The sequence below is a fragment of the Schistocerca gregaria genome, chromosome 5 (assembly GCF_023897955.1).
Source record: "Schistocerca gregaria isolate iqSchGreg1 chromosome 5, iqSchGreg1.2, whole genome shotgun sequence".
NCBI lineage: Eukaryota > Metazoa > Arthropoda > Insecta > Orthoptera > Acrididae > Schistocerca > Schistocerca gregaria.
In genome coordinates this window covers 8,499,603-8,518,534 of record NC_064924.1, presented here as the reverse complement: position 1 = coordinate 8,518,534, position 18,932 = coordinate 8,499,603, and the positions used below count along the sequence as shown (strand labels likewise).

Genomic DNA, 18,932 nt, shown 5'->3' with positions numbered 1-18,932 from the left:
TGTTCGCATCAACATTACAACAGTTATTATAATTAATGTTATTATTTTTACCTTTATAGTTATTTGTCAAACACTATTCTTTCTACTCTCTTTACCGCTCCCACTACCAGTGGAATTACAGTAGCTGTTTTGGCATTGTTTATATCCAAACGTGGCCTCACCCCTATTAGGCATTTGTTTCACATACCACTTATGTATCTTCATAATTATCTATAATAGTACAATAATATAAAAAGGTTTTGTTACTCACGTGAATCCTGCTGGTTAGGATAGTTGAAACAGTTCACAGTCAATTGTATTAAGATTTATACTCGAGTCACTGTAATTTTTAGTGTTCTATTTCAATTAGTCCACTGCACCTTATCATCTGCCACATATGAGTAACCATACAGGATATTGCAGTAATCAACAACTTTGACTTAACTTGACTATCTGTTTTCTTTTTTTCAGAGTGCCTATTGCCGGAGGTTGAAAGGGTTCCATTTGGTAAATGCGAACAAAATAACTGATTTCGTACTGAAAATTTTGAAGACAGCTCTCTCAGAAAAGTTGCAGAAGAGGGTAAGAAAAAATTACTCACTCGACTTTTCATTTTGTTATTCACTGCTCTTATTCCTATAAATGAGGGAAAATCATATAACAGGAAATATTTCTGGACAATTGAACGCAATTGAGACCAAGGTTGCTGCGTATTATCAAACCAGTGCTGCATGAAATTACCATGCGCAATCCGGCAGTGTTTCAGCTCTTTTTATTCCTTCTCTACATAGCAAGTAATCGCATGTCTAATGCCAGGAGGGTAGTTGGTGCTGCTACAGAGAGAGGAGGCAGTGACGATATCCACTCTGGTGTTGTCGTGGTGCCGTTTGCTGGACGATCTTGAGGCAAAGGTAGGCGGAAGCGGCCGACTGTCAAATGCATGTGGCATCATATCTAAATGATATGCTCGGTATCCAAAACTTGAAACTATGCACGTTCTTGAGCTCCAGTATGCGCCAGTAGTACATCTTTGTTACGCAATTAAAACATAATTTTTCACGCCACGACTCGAAATCTCATAAATCTCATAAATATCTCACTGACTACATCCATAATGTGATGTCAACGTGTTCTGTGCACAAAATACTTAATAATGATTTTATGTCCATGACATGAAAAGCTTCATTCGTGTAGCCCATCTCTTGTCGCAGGAGGAGCGTTTTTAGCGCACATAGCAGTGTAGATTTCCATTAAATGAACTGGGCAAGGCTAGAGCTCGACTGAAAGTATGTTGTTAGCGCCATGAGGCTTTCCGTCGTGTAGTCCAAGGGTGGCACAAGTACATTGTTGACTGATGCAAAGTGTAAGACACCTGGGGGTGAAAGAGCTACAATACTAATTTTCTACACTGCCCAAGTCACATAAACTCAGGGTCGAGGTTTAGATATTTTACGACCGCGTGACTAAACCCAACGTACATAGTTTTCCCACAGTTGTCTCCTTGCCTCCCCACTGTCAGCTAGAAGTATACTACCGTAATGTGTGTGATTAAACAGTTTGGGGAGACACACAATGAGATCCAAGTTTGACAAGATCCAAATATATTCTGGTAACTAAATAATTTAAATTTTGGACTGCGTTGTTCACACCTAATATGCCGATAATCGCTGTAAGCATCCATTGGCACTTCAGCCATGTTCTCCGCTGGAACGTAGCGAAGTCCACCGTTGAAAAGTGAACCACTTGGTACAGATCCCTGGAGCACAACACATAAAGTCCAGGCATTAGTCACTTCTAGTGGAGTACTTGCTTTATCCCTCGAGAGTACATGCAGCCGATTGCGAGTCGGGTGTTCGATGTTTTATCTGGAAGATATCCAGTCGAAAAGTATCTACTCTCGTGATATTTGGTTAAACCGATTATACGTTCCTCTATCATTTTTATGTTCACATGGCTTGTCCCGTAACCGACCCACGCGGTTTGTTGTTGTTCTGGCGACACGACACACGATTTCGGAATTTGTCATTGTCAAATAGATCACCTTCAGTGAACTGTCAACACTGATATGAAATACAGATAATTCGTGGTATGAATATTAATTATGTAAACTGCGTTCTGCACTCACGGCGCCGATACTGCACGATACGTGCACCACGACGGAAGCTACCCCACGACTCCTTTACAACCGCACTCTGCGTTCACCAAAGATGCAAGTATCGACATCCGCATGGTGGATGGCAACTGCCTAACAAGCAGTAGATTTCGGGATCGTGTTAAAGGTCCAGACTCATTACAGCTGACGCCACACAAAATCTGCAGCTGATATCAATAACCCTTTCGCGTTCCTCCCCAACCCCCCCCCCCCCCCCCCCCCACACACTCAAACCACCGCCTTCAGTTAACATAATTTAGTAAATGTTCCTGCTATATTCTAAACTTCGCAAATGCCTCTCTCCTTGTGGTTTATTTACATCCCCACTTAGAGTCATGCTCACAATTGGAATAGTTTGTGTATAGTCGGGATTGATCTTCTCCACTTGGTCCAGATGTCCACTCAATCCAAAATCGGAACTGTCTCAGGCCACATAAAACTCCTTGGTGTTGGCGGCGCGCCAGCGGGGACGCGCACATCTACAGCTCCTAGTGTGCGCGTCCGGGATAACATTCCGCTGGCCACTGCGAAAACTCTAAATCCATATCTAAGGTCAATGTCCTCGCACAGTATATAAGCGAGCGCGCTCTCGCGCTACGCTCATTCTGTGTCTTGCTGCTGCACAGGCAACTGCATTGAACACCGCCAACATGTCCTACAGGAGGTATCGTTGTAGCCGCATAACAATCTACAAAACAATAGAAAACATTGAACTTACAACGACATCAGGAGACAAGAAAAATCGCATTCCAGTGAAGAGTGTTGCAGCCCACGCTCTCGTCGAAGGACCTAGTGTATTTCTTGGATGTTCTCTTCATTTTAGCTTGGATATAAACGACACTTTCTCACATGGAAATGGATGGTTCACCGTTGCCTTAGTAAGAGGTGGTAGCGGGGTTCCTAGTGTATCTGGTCTTGAAATTTTTAATGATAGAGATGTAATTGCCTATCGTAACTATCTTATGTTTGAAATTGGTAGTAAAGATTTTGGTAAATCAGCTTATGACTCAACATCTCCTCTTGTCTTGTATACTCGTTGTTGTTGTTGTGGTCTTCAGTCCTGAGACTGCTTTGATACAGCTCTCCATTCTACTCTATTCTGTGCAAGCTTCTTCATCTCCCAGTACCTACTGCAGCCTACATCCTTCTGAATCTGCTTAGTGTATTCATCTCTTGGTCTCCCTCTACGCTTTTTACCCTCAACGCTGCCCTCCAGTACTAAATCGGTGATACCTTCATGCCTCAGAACATGTCCTACCAACCGGATCCTTCTTCTTGTTGTCAAGATGTGCCACAACCTCCTCTTCTCCCCAGTTCTATTCAAAACCTCCTCATTAGTTATGTGATCTAATTTTCAGCATTATTCTGTAGCACCACATTTCGAAAGCTTCTATTCTCTTCTTGTCTAAGCTACACTCCTGCAAATTGAAATAAGAACACCGTGAATTCATTGTCCCTGGAAGGGGAAACTTTATTGACACATTCCTGGGGTCAGATACATCACATGATCACACTGACAGAACCACAGGCACATAGACACAGGCAACAGAGCATGCACAATGTCGGCACTAGTACAGTGTATATCCACCTTTCGCAGCAATGCAGGCTGCTATTCTCCCATGGAGACGATCGTAGAGATGCTGGATGTAGTCTTGTGGAACGGCTTGCCATGCCATTTCCACCTGGCGCCTTAGTTGGACCAGCGTTCGTGCTGGACGTGAAGACCGCGTGAGACGACGCTTCATCCAGTCCCAAACATGCTCAATGGGGGACAGATCCAGAGATCTTGCTGGCCAGGGTAGTTGACTTACACCATCTAGAGCACGTAGGGTGGCACGGGATACATGCGGACGTGCATTGTCCTGTTGGAACAGCAAGTTCCGTGGCCGGTCTAGGAATGGTAGAACGATGGGTTCGATGACGGTTTGGATGTACCATGCACTACTCAGTGTCCCCTCGACGATCACCAGAGGTGTACGGCCAGTGTAGGAGATCGCTCCCCACACCATGATGCCGGGTGTTGGCCCTGTGTGCCTCAGTCGTATGCAGTCCTGATTGTGGCGCTCACCTGCACGGCGCCAAACACACATACGACCATCATTGGCACCAAGGCAGAAGCGACTCTCATCGCTGAAGACGACACGTCTCCATTCGTCCCTCTACTCACGCCTGTCACGACACCACTGGAGGCGGGCTGCACGATGTTGGGGCGAGAGCGGAAGACGGCCTAACGGTGTGCGGGACCGTAGCCCAGCTTCATGGAGACGGTTGCGAATGGTCCTCGCCGATACCCCAGGAGCAACAGTGGCCATAATTTGCTGGGAAGTGGCGGTGCGGTCCCCTACGGCACTGCGTAGGATTCTACGGTCTTGGCGTGCATCCGTGCGTCGCTGCGGTCCGGTCCCAGGTCGACGGGCACGTGCACCTTCCGCCGACCACTGGCGACAACATCGATGTACTGTGGAGACCTCACGCCCCACGTGTTGAGCAATTCGGCGGTAAGTCCACCCGGCCTCCCGCATGCCCACTATACGCCCTCGCTCAAAGTCATTCAACTGCACATACGGTTCACGTCCACGCTGTCGCGGCGTGCTACCAGTGTTAAAGACTGCGATGGAGCTCCGTATGCCACGGCAAACTGGCTGAAACTGACGGGGGCTGTGCGCAAATGCTGCGCAGCTAGCGCCATTCGACGGCCAACACCGCGGTTCCTGGTGTGTCCGCTGTGCCATGCGTGTGATCATTGCTTGTACAGCCCTCTCGCAGTGTCCGGAGCAAGTATGGTGGGTCTGACACACCGGTGTCAATGTGTTCTTTTTTCCATTTCCAGGAGTGTATTTATCGTCCACGTTTCACTTCCATACATGGCTACACTCCATACATTGCCAGTCTACATTCTATATCCTCTCTACTTTGACCATCATCAGTTATTTTGCTCCCCCAAATAGCAAAACTCCTTTACTACTTTGAGCGTCTGATTCCCTAATCTAATTCCCTCCGCATCACCCGACTTAATTCGACTACATTACATTATCCTCGTTTTGCTTTTGTTGATGTAGCAAATGAAAAATTAATCAAAATGACCAGTAATGAACTCCCTATACTATTCACATCGCCTGAGAATTCCTCTAAGCTGTTTTTTGAAAGTGATGTGCTGGAAGGTCCTTAACTACTTGTAATTTTTTCTCATCAGGTTTGTGTCCTTGTTCATTAATTACATGTCCAAGAATCTTAATTTCATCCATTCCAAACCAGACTTCTGTAAATTTGCCATTTCAACTGCCTTCTGTTTTCTTATCATGTTCTGGGTCACAATAAAAATATCAATTACACACATTGTCACTTTCTTAATTAATTTTTTACCAAGGACTGTGTCCAATGATCTTATGAAGCTGAGGTAGAAACATTCGGGCGAAACCGTAGTACACAGTACTGGTAGTTCCTTACTCCATACAAGGATGCTGTGTACTGCATGGAATTCTTGTGCAAAGAGATCTGCCAATATCCCGACCTCAGGTCTATACTAGAATGTGATTTTCATTCTGCAGCTGAGTGTCCACTAATATGAACCTTCCTGGCATTTTAAAACTGTGTGCCAGAGCGAGACTTGGACTCGGGACCTTTACCTTTTGCGGGCAAGTGTTCTACCCTCTGAGCTACCCATGCACGTCTCACGCCCTGCCTCACAGCTTTACTTCTGCCAGTATCTCGTCTCCTACCTTCCAAACCTCACAGGAGCTTCTAATAATTTCCGGGTATGCAGCCGGATCCCGTCGACATTCTGCCACGATATTTCGGCCCAGAGACGTTCGGCCATCATCAGGTGAGTACACAACTACTGAAGAGCCCAGGTGCAGTCGCGGTATTTATACCGATTCTCGCGCACGTGTTGACATGCGCGGCATAGCCGAGTTGTACGTGCTGCCCTCGGTGGTGAAAGTAAAAGATCATCTAGTCATTGAGTATCGAATGACGCTGTCTATTCCGCTGTGAATGTATAACTTTAATAACAGGATTCCAAGTTTTATCCAGTTGAAAGCCGTTGTCACGATTTATAAGATTATCGGCAAGACGTATTTCCACTGATTCCTTGATTACGGAATCCCAAAATCCGGAAACCGGAGCTAAAATTTTTGTTCCATTGTATTCCATTGAATGTCCCAATGAAATACAGTGCTCTGCTACTGCCGATTTTGACGGTTGCCGCAGACGGGTGTATCTTTCATGTTCTGTACATCGTTCATGGACAGTTCTTGTCGTCTGGCCAATATATGCAGAGCCACATTCACAGGGAATTTTGTAGACGCCTGCTTTCTTCAGTTGTAAATCGTCTTTAACGGATCCAACCAGGGCCCGGTTCTTTGCTGGTGGACGGAAGATAACCTTGATTTTATTCTTCTTCAGTAATCGGCCTATTTTCGACGACACATACCCGGCGTATGGAAGAAACGCAGTTGATTTAAAGTCGTCATCAGAGTCCTCAGTGCGCTGCTTCTTGTTATGACAGTTGCGCATGGCCTTTCTTATTTGGCGTGAAGTGTAGCCATTCTCTTTAAAAACCTTCTCCAAGTGTTCTAATTCTGCGTGGAGGTTTTCATCGTCCGATATTACATGCGCTCGATGTATTAAGGTACTGAGAACGCCAGCTGTTTGTGCTGGGTGGTGGCAGCTTGACGCCTGGAGATACAGATCTGTGTGAGTCGGTTTCCTGTACACAGAATGTCCTAATGACCCATCATTTTTACGGCATACTAGCACGTCTAGAAATGGTAAAGTGCCATCTTTTTCAATCTCCATCGTGAATTTGATGTTCTCATGTAAAGAGTTTAAATGATGAAGGAATTTCTCCAGTTCCTGTCTGCCATGAGGCCATACAACAAAAGTATCATCTACGTACCGCCAGAAGACCGTAGGCTTTAAGACAGCAGACTCAAGTGCTTTCTCCTCAAAGTCCTCCATAAAGAGATTAGCAACCACAGGGGACAAAGGGCTCCCCATGGCGACGCCGTCTGTTTGTTCAAAGAATTCGTCATTGAATAGAAAGTACGTTGAGGAGAGTATATGTTCAAACAAGGCCGTCATTTCTGCACTGAATAAGTTACCAATAAGATGTAACGATTCCATTAAAGGCACTTTGGTAAATAGTGAGACCACATCAAAGCTGACTAATAAATCCGAACTGCTAAGCTTAACTTCCTTCAAGCGACTGACAAAATCCTCGGAATTACGTATATGGTGGCAACACTTACCCACATACGGCTTTAGTAGTGAGGCCAGATATTTTGCTGTAGAATAGGTGGCAGCACCAATATTACTCACTATTAATCGTAGTGGGGCACCATCCTTGTGTATCTTGGGAAGACCGTAGAGTCTTGGTGGTACTGAACATGAAAGATACACCCGTCTGCGGCAACCGTCAAAATCGGCAGTAGCAGAGCACTATATTTCATTGGGACATTCAATGGAATACAATGGAACAAAAATTTTAGCTCCGGTTTCCGGATTTTGGGATTCCGTAATCAAGGAATCAGTGGAAATACGTCTTGCCGATAATCTTATAAATCGTGACAACGGCTTTCAACTGGATAAAACTTGGAATCCTGTTATTAAAGTTATACATTCACAGCGGAATAGACAGCGTCATTCGATACTCAATGACTAGATGATCTTTTACTTTCACCACCGAGGGCAGCACGTACAACTCGGCTATGCCGCGCATGTCAACACGTGCGCGAGAATCGGTATAAATACCGCGACTGCACCTGGGCTCTTCAGTAGTTGTGTACTCACCTGATGATGGCCGGACGTCTCTGGGCCGAAATATCGTGGCAGAATGTCGACGGGATCCGGCTGCATACCCGGAAATTATTAGAAGAACAAATACGCCGGGAAAATTTCAGAAGTCACTCACAGGAGCTCTCCTGCGAACCTTGGAGAACTAGCACTCCTGGTAGAAAGGATATTGCGGAGACATGGCTTAGTCACAGCCTGGGGGACGTTTCAAGAATGAGATTTTCACTGTGCAGCGGAGTGTGCTCTGATATGAAACTTCCTGATTTAATTTAATTTTTAACCTGTTGCCCACCTTCTGTTTAACACTAGCAACAAGCAATTGCATCTTGTTTTCCTCATTGCGCACCTATTCTAAATGGTGTGCCTAAGCATCAAGGTTTGGTACAATGGCCTGCACCCTATGCTTACATTCCTACATTTCCCTAGTCTGCCTCACAAAGTGCTCATCATATACCGCAGCTTTTTTGCCGAGTCCCTTTTGTACTTCATCGATATCAGATTCGACTGTCTCAAAACGTTTCGTATTTTCTACGACCTGCCGATCTAACTGAGCTGTGAGTGCGTCTGTCTCCTGTTTACGTTCGTCACCTACCTTATTTATAACTTTGTCAGTTTGATCAATCTTTGCAGTATGTCCCTTGGTACTCTGATCTATTTTACAAGTGCTTTCTTCATATCCCAACATTATTTCCATTAATGTCGTTAACATGTCAGACTCAGACCTTCGGTCTTTTCGTCTGAATGTATCCAGGAAAGGTGACCATTCATTACCTCGACTATGCATGTCTATTGACAAACTACAGTCCCTGAACAATGCAGAATTTGTGATCTCCTTATCTGACATCAGGAAATAATATATTTAACGCAAACAGCGAAAAAAATATAACTGAATCACAATAACTGACTTTTACAGTACATGAAACATAACAACAAATCCAACTGCAATGCTTCAATAGTTTCAGCTTCGTATTCAGGGCTCACAAGTATATCAGACATACAGAACAATGAAATAATATAGGAATGAAAATATATTTATACGGTGATTCAGTTCTGATTTAGTACTGCATTACCAAATCATCATGTGCTCAAGCGAAAACACTGGACAACAACATTTATCTTACTGATACAAAGTTGAAATACAAGTATTATTAGTTGCCCGTGCAGCTCCAACACGATACCACAGTTCATCAAGAGTAGTGACTGGCGTATTGGACCGAGCCAGTTACTCGACTACCATTGAACAGAAGTTTTCAATTGGTGAGAGATCTGGAGAATGTGATGGCCAGGGCAGCAATCGAACATTTTTGTATCCAGAAAGGCCAGTACAGAACCTCGAACATGCGGTCGCGCATTATCTTGCTGAAATGTAGGGTTTCGCAGGGATCGAATGAAGGATAGAGCCACTGGTCGTAACACATCTGAAATGTAACGTCCACTGTTCAAAGTGCCGTCAGTACGAACAAGAGGTGACCGAGATGTGAACCCTATGGCACCCCATACCACCACACCGGGTGGTACGCCAGTATGGCGATGACGCTTACACGCTTCCAATAATGGTCAACCCGACGTCGCTAAACACGGATGCGACCATCACAATGCTATATACAGAACCTTGATTCATCCAAAAAGATGACTTTTTGCCATTCGTGCACCCAGGTTTGTCGTTAAGTGAACCATCGTAGGCGCTCCTGTCTGTGATGCAGCGCCAAGGGTAACCGCAGCCATGGTCTCCGAGCTGATAGTATATGCTGCTGCAAACGTCGTCGAACTGTTCGTGCAGATGGTTGTTGTCTTGCAAACGTCCCCATCTGTTGACTCATGGATCGAGAAGTGGCTGCACGATCCGTTACAGCCACGTGGATAGGATGCCTGTCATCTCGACTCCTAGTGATACGAGGTCGTTGGGATATCGCACGGCGTTCCGTTTTACCCTCCTGAACACACCAATTCAATATTCTGCTAACAGTCATTGGATCTCGACCAACGCGAGCAGCACTGTCGCGATACTATAAGCGGCAATCGCGATAGGCTACAGTCCGACCTTTATCATGGTCGGAAACGTGATGGTACTCATTTCTACTCCTTACACGAGGCATCACAACAACGTTTCACCAGGCAACGCCGGTTAACTGCTGTTTGTGTATGAGCAATCTGCTGGAAACTTTTCTCATGTCAGCACGTTGTAGGTGTCGCCAGCTCCGCCAATCTTGTTTGAATGCTCTGAATAGCTAATCATGTGCATACCACAGCATCTTCCTGTCGGTTAAATTTCGTGTCTGTAGCACGTCATCTTCGTGGTGTAGCAATTTTAATACCCTGTAGTTTATATTCCCGTACCGCAGAGACATTTTCAAGAAAGCTGATTGCCCAGTGTAGGCGGATAAATACAATACTGCAGTGCCTGTGTTATTCCAAGTTACTGTGAAATGTCCCTTCTGACACGTATGCATTAATGTACCCCAACACCACCTACAGAGACGTCCAATGCATCAGCGAGGTGTCTGACTGTTATCCGTCGATCACCTCGAATGAGAAATTCCGCACATTCCAGTACTGCAGCTGGCACGAGGGAGATCGTGGGTATGCACGACCTTACTGCGACGATGAGAGAAGCCTCAGCCATCGACTGACTCACCATGCTTTTGTTCACTGCCAGGTCTCTGTAGATATTCTTCAAACACCTATGAGTATCTACGATACTCTGATTTCCCCCCAAAAGAGACTCAGTGACAGCTGTCCGGTTGGAATGCATCTTCATTGCAGACGCCATTTTGAAGGCAACTATAACGCCGCCACTTATCGGAAGATCATGAAACTATACGGTCTGAAGTATGAGTATTCCACTATGTCCCAGAATATATTCCGCATTTCTCGGCCGAAATTGATGGAGAAAGAATATATATTTTCTTGCTTATTGGTTCATACTCATAGTTTTTAATCTGTAATCGAACATGCTACAAAGATTGTAGAGCATAGTACAAGACAAAATGGTACCAGCTGTAGAAGAAATTACTATGAGGAGAGTTGCTTTTTCTTATACTCAGTAGTCTTCTGACTGGTCTATGCCAATCCCCTCCTCTTAGAGTAGGAGTTACACCAATTGTTGTGAGTAATTTTATTGTTTGCGACAGGCACTTCTAACAGAACAGATTGACTGCTATAATGAAAGAATAAGCTGTGAGCTGGTTGCGGAGCAGGTGCTCCATGTTTGCTCATTTGTGACAGTCACTCAAGTGATAGTAAGTCACTGAATCGTTAAAGAGCTGCTACCCATTTCGCTGCAGCTATCTGACCAAGACTCACGGCCAGACTCAGACTTTCATATTTCGTCGTCCATGTGTCGTATTTACACTCCTACATCCTGTTAATCTTATTCCTGTACGAGGACACATGTTATTTGATAGCCGAAGAGGTGAAGGTGACAGCTCGTGATAATCCGGAAATTCAGGTGCGAATAATCCCGGCCAGGGACAAGTTTTCATTGTCGTCTTTCCCTTAGACTGGTAGGTGTATTTCATATAGACATTTTCATGTCAACTTACCTTGGTTATACTGTATATCGCTAAAGCTGGTGGCACTCACAAACAAAAGACATTCTAAGGCAGGTTACCGATATCTACCCATCACAATGACGGATCGAAGCTCATCTTTTATAGTTACGTTGCGTTGTAATTCATGTGTACTACTTCACTTCTCCAGAGCCGATTTAAACTAGTGAGTAAAAAAAAGAAAAAAATGAGAACCAAATATCCCTGTGTGGTGTAAAGTAAACTTTACCTTAATGGTTAAAAAGGGTGTATAGTGTGTCCGCAATGTCTCTCCGCAGCGACAAACTCAACGTGTGCCGCCTTGCGCTACGCATAGCCAGCCGTTGTGACCGAGCTGTTCTAGGCGCTTCAGTCCGGATTCGCGCTGCTGCTACGGTCGCAGGTTCGAATCCTGCCTCGGGCATGGACCTGTGTGACGGCCTTAGGTTAGTTAGGTTTAAGTAGTTCTAAGTTCTAGGGGACTGATGAGCACAGCAGTTAAGTCCCATAGTGCTCACAGCCATCTGAACCATTTGATTTGTTATTTTGATACAGAGATCCGGTGAGTGTGGGGTAAGAGTTTTTTCTTAATTATTCTTTCTCTAACGATTTCTTCTAAAAGTCGTAGCGACTAGTGTGCCGTACGAGTAGTAGTATTGTCTTGTTGGAAAAATAAATGATGACCTCATTTTTATTCAGCTAAATGGATAAATTATCTGGGAACAATAGACATCAGCAGTGACGGTGGTATCGAAAAAGATCGGGCTTATAATTCACACTCGCTTTACGACCACCCACTCTTGGATATTCTCTGTGTGCAATGGTGTTTTTTTTAAGGCAGATTTTCTGATGAACAAATTCGTGAATTCTGGAAATTGACGTAGCCAGATCGGTGAAACCAAGCCTGATCAATGAAAAAGTTTCGATGCAAATCACCAGCTCAATGTCAGTTAAAAAATCGCTGACACCATTCAAAATACGCTATTTCTTTCGCGTGGTCCACGCTACGTAATTGTTGCAGGGCAGTAATTTTATACGGATAGAGCCACAGTTCTTTGGTTACGGCCTTGTGTGCTGTCGTACGATTCTTTAGCATCTTGCGCTAACATCCTCACTAATTTTGTTGGACTCTGCGACATGGTGTCCGAAATGTCGTCGGGTTTTCGTTACGTTCAAATTGTGGGCCTGGGCCTACCAGTACGCGGTGCATGATGCTGCTGTATGGGATTTGCCAATTATGTGATGTACAGTGCCACTAAGTGGACGAAGCAGCAAAACGTAAACTAAATTGCAGCCTCACGTGCTCTTAATGTTGCCTCCAGTAGGGAAAAGCTCTTGCACTTAAACCCCTCTCGCTGCAATACTAAGTGTTCTCAGTACACGCAGGTTACACAAAAACTGGACAGAAGCACAACTCACATCTGCAATGCACTCGCAACACTACTTCCCCCACCCTACCACTGCAGGTCCACGGAACAGCTGCAGGCGAGACTTAAATGTGCTGCCACCCTGACGCTCCCCACAGGGCGAGACGGGAAACACGCCTCTGCGGAGACAGTCGGCGGCCGCACGGTACTGGCGTAACGGACTGTAGCCCCACCAAAGAACAGGCAGCGTCACCCACTTTTGATAATCTATAGTTTGTGTTCTTTCTCTTTAATACCCGGTGATCAAAAAGTCAGTATAAATTTGAAAACTGAATAAATCACGGAATAATGTAGATAGACAGGTACAAATTGACACATATGCTTGGAATGACATGGGGTTTTATTACAACCAAAAAAATACAAAAGTTCGAAAAACGTCCTACAGATGGCGCTTCATCTGATCAGAATAGCAATAATTAGCATAACAAAGTAAGACAAAGCAAAAATGATGTTCTTTACAGGAAATGTTCAATATGTCCACCATCGTTCCTCAACAATAGCTATAGTCGAGTAATAATATTATGAACAGCACTGTAAAGCACGTCCGGAGTTATGCTGAGGCATTGGCGTCGGATGTTGTCTTTCAGCATCCCTAGAGAAGTCGGTGGATCACGATGCACTTGCGACTTCAGGTAACCCCAAAGCTAATAATGGCAGGCACTGCTAAGCATGACGAAAGTGGCGGCTGAGCACACGATCGTAACCAAACGACGCGCGCAAGAGATCTTTCACGCGTCTAGCAAGGTGGGGTGGAGCGCCATCTTGCATAAACATCGTGCGTTCCAGGAGGTGTTTATCAGCCAGGCTGGGAATGATGCGATTCTGTAACATATTGGCGTATCTCTCACCAGTCACGGTAGCAGTTACAAAACCAGAATCACGCATTTCCTCAAAGAAAAAAGGCCCGATGACGGAAGATGTGGTAAATCCAACCCATACCGTGCCTTTCTAATCGTGCAACGGAGTTTCCACGGCAGTTCTAGGATTTTCGATAGCCCATATTCTGCAGTTGTTGGCGCTGACAGACCCCTGGAGCGTGAAATGAGCTTCGTCGTTCCACAACGCGTTATTCAGCCAATAGTCATCTTCCGCCATCTTTTTAAACGCTCACACCGCAAATGCCCTCCACTTCACTAAATCTCCAGGTAACAGTTCATGATGCCGATCGATTTTGTAAGGATAGAATCGGAGGGTACGCCTCAGTGCCATCGAATCAGTAGTGTATTGAATGCTGGTGCGACGTGCGACTGCACGAGCGCTGACTTTCCCCGTGCATAGACGAACCCGCTACAGTCTCCATTTCGTCCTGAACTGTCTTAGCAGCATTACGCCTTGTGGTCGGTCTGCTACTGCGGGATCTATAGTCTAAACAACCGGTGGCTTCGAACTTCGAAATCATTCTCGCCACAGCTACATTTGTCAACGGACATTTACCCGTGCGAACCCCCTTCCTATGGCGATAGGATCGTAACGCTGAACTAGCAGATTCCCCATTCTGATAATACAGCTTCACTAAAAGTACCTTTTCAGGTAACGTCAACATGCTGCAACTGCTGGTGCATCTGATTCCCTCTCTCATTACAGCTCCTTTTATCCACGATTGTCATACGGAGTCTCTGACGTTTTGATATCCAGCGCCATCTGTCGGACATTTTGTAAACTATGGTTTTTTTTCTAATAAAACCTCATGTCATTACCAGCATGTGTGTCAATTTTTACCTCTCTATCTATATCATTCCGTGGTTTATTAAGTTTTCAAATTTATACTGACTTTTTGATCACCCGGTAGGTACCAGTTCTCAATTGAGATATCAGGAATTCAGTTGGAAAAAAACCATTTCCTTTAAGCTGTCGGTGACTGATTTGTTACAAAGATGTTTTTACACAATCATTCTTTTTAGACACAGTCATAGCTGGTTACGGCACAATGCCCGTCTTTAGATGTTGAGACACTGCATTTGGTGAACAAATGTTCATACGTTGTCAAGGTCTTTCACATGATGAGAATCATCGGGAAACTGGAAGAAGGACAAAGTGTGGCGAATGAAGCCCAAACGTTTGACTTTGCTTACCCGTACCACAGGCGCCTCTACCAGGTGGAGGGCACGTGGTCGCGCACGGTGAGTGCAGTGGCAGATAACCACTACACTGTACAACAGGCGGGAAGGGACCAGCATGAAAACAAAGTGTGCAGTTCCAATAACATTTAACAGGACTGCAAGGCACACAATCGCATTTCCAGAGTGGCACGGAGACTGCATAGGTGTGGTCTCCCCCACATGAACAGTATGTTGTGTTCCGTTGGCGGCTGCACTTCGGTGGCACCGTGTTCTGATGGTGCCAGGAGTGTAGGGACTGGACCACAAGGAGTGGGTTTGGGCACACTTATCATAAAGAACAGATTCAGTCTGAGTAGTGATTCCGGACGTACCGTCATATGGCGAGGGTGGGAACAAGTAACGCTGCCAGGGCCATAGTCGAACATGTTCCGTTTGATGGCCCAGAGGCATAACGTTGTAGGGACACACCGGTTTCCAGACTTTTGAACGCGGCACACTCACCGGTCAAAGTTATTCTGACACTATACTCTTTCCAGGTGTGTGTCTTTCCAGGGGTTCGCCACTGATTTCATTTTTATGGATGACGCTGCGCTACCACTTTGAACAGCAAAGCAGGAGGACCTTTTGGAAAAAGACTGGCCATTCCCCCGACTTATATCCCATGAACCACGTATGAGATACTTCAAGGAGACGCATTGCAACACATGCACTTGCACCAAGGCCATTCAGAACAGCGGTGGTGGAAAGCCCTACTATAAGAACTAACAATCTTATGTCCCTCATGGAATATTTTGCAGAGTATATAGTGCGGTCACACGTCCTGTTAAGAATGGTGTCCCACCATTTGTCTTCAGATGAAAGTAACACTTTTTGTCGTCTCATTGCGTAGTTCTTTCCATACTGTATTGTAGCAGTTCTTTCTATGTATGGTCAAAATTTAATAGAGCTATGTTGCTTAACAGTGACAGACACATGCAGGAGTTACTTTGGTCCCTGTAGTTTCGCATAACACTGCATTTTTTTTAATAAGAATTTAACTTCCTGTTCCAATAACAAATCATCAACCTCACTTTTCAAATTTGCTTTATGTGGTGTCACCGCCAGACACCACACTTGCTAGGTGGTAGCCTTTAAATCTGCCGCGGTCCATTAGTATACGTCGGACCCGCGTGTCGCCACTATCAGTGATTGCCGACCGAGCGCCACCACACGACAGGTCTAGTCTAGAGAAACTCCCTAGCACTCACCCGACATCGACACAGCCGACTTTGCTAGCTCTCATTTGCAGAGACGACAGTTTAGCATAGTCTTCAGCTACGTCATTTGCTACGACCTAGCAAGGCGCCGTTTTCACTTACTACAATTACTATCTTCCAGAATGTATTCTGAACAGATGATATTGTGAATCATGTACCGTCAAGAGTGACGTTCATCATTAATGGATTAAAGTTAAGTATCAAACTAATTACGTTCGCTTTCTGAATTCTCATTCCTTGTCATGTTCCACACCTCACGTCAGTATAGCTCTTCCTTTCCCACGCCAGCCTGCGTGAGCTAAAACCCGTGCATTTCGGCCTCCACTCGTAACTTGGCTCTTCTGCTAACACAAAACTTTAGATGACAATGTATCTGTTTTTTATGATTTTCTCTGTCAGCTGTCGTTACTCGCTTTTTAGTTTTCTCATAATTTTCTGGCAATCAGTTTCATGTTCGTGACGATAATGTTTCTGATTATGGGACTAATTTCTTTCGGCAAAAGGTCTCTGTTGAGCCCTTCATTGAATGTAATGATAACCTTATTTTATAATGTGTTCGTTTCTTCGATGGTGTTAATTATTGGATGAAGTGACATCTACGTTTTCTATGATTTCCCTAAATCGCTTTAGGCAAATTCCGGGATGGTTCCTTTGAAAGGGTACGGCCAACTTTCTTCCCCATCCTTCCATAATCCGATGGCGTCGATGACCTGGTCCCCTCCCCCAAATCAACCAACTAACCAAGTGACGTAACATACATACGTTTGTTTCTTCCTAAGTCTTCCTCTTTGTTTACACTGAAGTCAGTTAATTTCGCTAGTCATACTGTCAGTGTAGGTGTTTTGCTCCTGTTTATCATGTTTCCGACCCTCCGATTTTTCATTTTGTTCTTGCTTGTCTCTTCTCTCTTACAACAAGACTTGTGGGACTTTGCATTTTATTTGATAGTACTGAAGATTGACAGCCTTCGATGTTTCCAAAAATTGTCTTCTGCTGAAGCATCTAAATTCACAGTTGTCGATTATATTAGAGTTATCGACTAAAAGGATTTTTTTTTCGCTGAATACATATAACACACCAATCTGGGAATAGATCTCATATATGCTACAAGATTACAAATCGCAACCTGTAGCTCTTCCGTTCAGCAGGAAACGAAATAATCATAACATTATCTCACTAACAATTTTAAAAAATATTTTGCAATATATACTGCACGTTGGAATGCAAGACGTTTGATACCTGAATTAGGTGGTAGCTTAGATAGTTTAAAAAGAGAAATTTATAAAGTGAAGTAAGATACACGGGTAATCAATAGTCTGTGGTGGCAGCAATAACAGGATTTCTAGTCAGATGACAACACAGTTACCAACACAAAATAAAATTGCGGTAGTGCAGTAGTTGGACTAATCATAAACAAGAACGTTGTAATCTGGGTGAACTATTACGAACATCATAGTGAACGCATTATACCAGGTGACACAGACAGAAAGCCTAGACCAACTGCCATAGTACAAGTTTATATGTCTACTAGCTCCCAAGAACATGGAGACATTGAAAAAAATGTACGATGAAATAAAATACCTTTTTCAGTTCGTTAAGAGAGACGAAAATTTAATTTCATTGGGGATGGAATTCCTTGCTAGAAAAAGTAAAACAATGAAAAATAGTAGGAGACCATGAACTCGGGGAGAGAAATGAAAGGGGAAGCCGCCGGGCATAATTTTGCACAGAGTACAATTCAGCCACTTGCTTTAATAAATTGAAGATACAGCAAGGCTTGAGGCAGAATATGAACCTCGAACCAATCTTCCAGCAAGTAAATTACTATCGTTTCTGGCACAGCGTTTTTATGTACAGTACTTGGTTCCTATGTGGCCCACTCCAGGACACTGTCACCTGTTGCTTTCACTCACGTCTGTCGATGCCCCACGTAAATATGACCTTCACACACTGTACCTGTAAACGTGTTAATTTTCTAGGTTCACGTGACTTTTAGCTATCTTTATATTTACTGGCTTTTATTCGTAGTCACTGGTTATTTGTTGTGAAATTGACACAAAATGTCATTGCTACTGGGCGTCAGTGCACGAAGATAATAGTTTATGTAACACTTGTGGGCCTAATCGCAGAACATTGCTCAAGTGAATGGGATACATATAAAGAAGAGGTAACTGGGATTTTGAACGTATGCTATGAAGGGCAGCAGGAAATGGTCACAAGTTTCCTTGACCCATTGGATACCGTTACGGAAATGCTGGTCAACTTCGACTCACAGACGCTTGAAGACAGACATCAACTATCCCTTGGCAGTCAATTTACGAAGTTTCAAGAGGCAATATTAAGCTACTAACTGAGCCATATTTGGCAACCGCATTCGTGTAGCTCAGTTAGGGACTGAGAAGACAGTTTACTGCACGCATATACAGGGTGGTCAGCAAAAGTTTCAAAAACTTAGAAGCGTGATGCAGAGTTAAGGAATAAAAATCGGTACGTTTCCGAGTTTATTAGCTTTGAAGTCAGCCGATCAGGGTTACGCGCGCAAATCAAGCTACATGCGAAATACAATTAATGTCTGTTGTTCTCATAGCGTAGATTACAGCGCACGAAACTGCACAGACTTTGACTCGCGTTCAGTCCTTACTATCGTCCCACGTCCACAATTTTTAGCGCTCTCTTGTTTGGTTTTAGATAATCCAGTGAAGAACAGGTTCGGCGATACCGTCTCCGGCAGACCGCTT

General features: G+C 44.4%; 1 protein-coding gene across 3 annotated transcripts in view; it reads left to right on the top strand.

Moving 5' to 3' along the window:
- Window positions 1-18,932, top strand: part of LOC126272024 (retinol-binding protein pinta-like) — a 547,678-nt gene that overhangs the window by 99,677 nt on the left and 429,069 nt on the right. For all 3 annotated transcript variants that reach the window (XM_049974523.1, XM_049974521.1, XM_049974522.1), the window contains exon 5: window positions 451-561. In XM_049974523.1, the coding sequence (XP_049830480.1) occupies window positions 451-561 (111 nt within the window). The remainder of the gene's footprint in view (window positions 1-450; window positions 562-18,932) is intronic.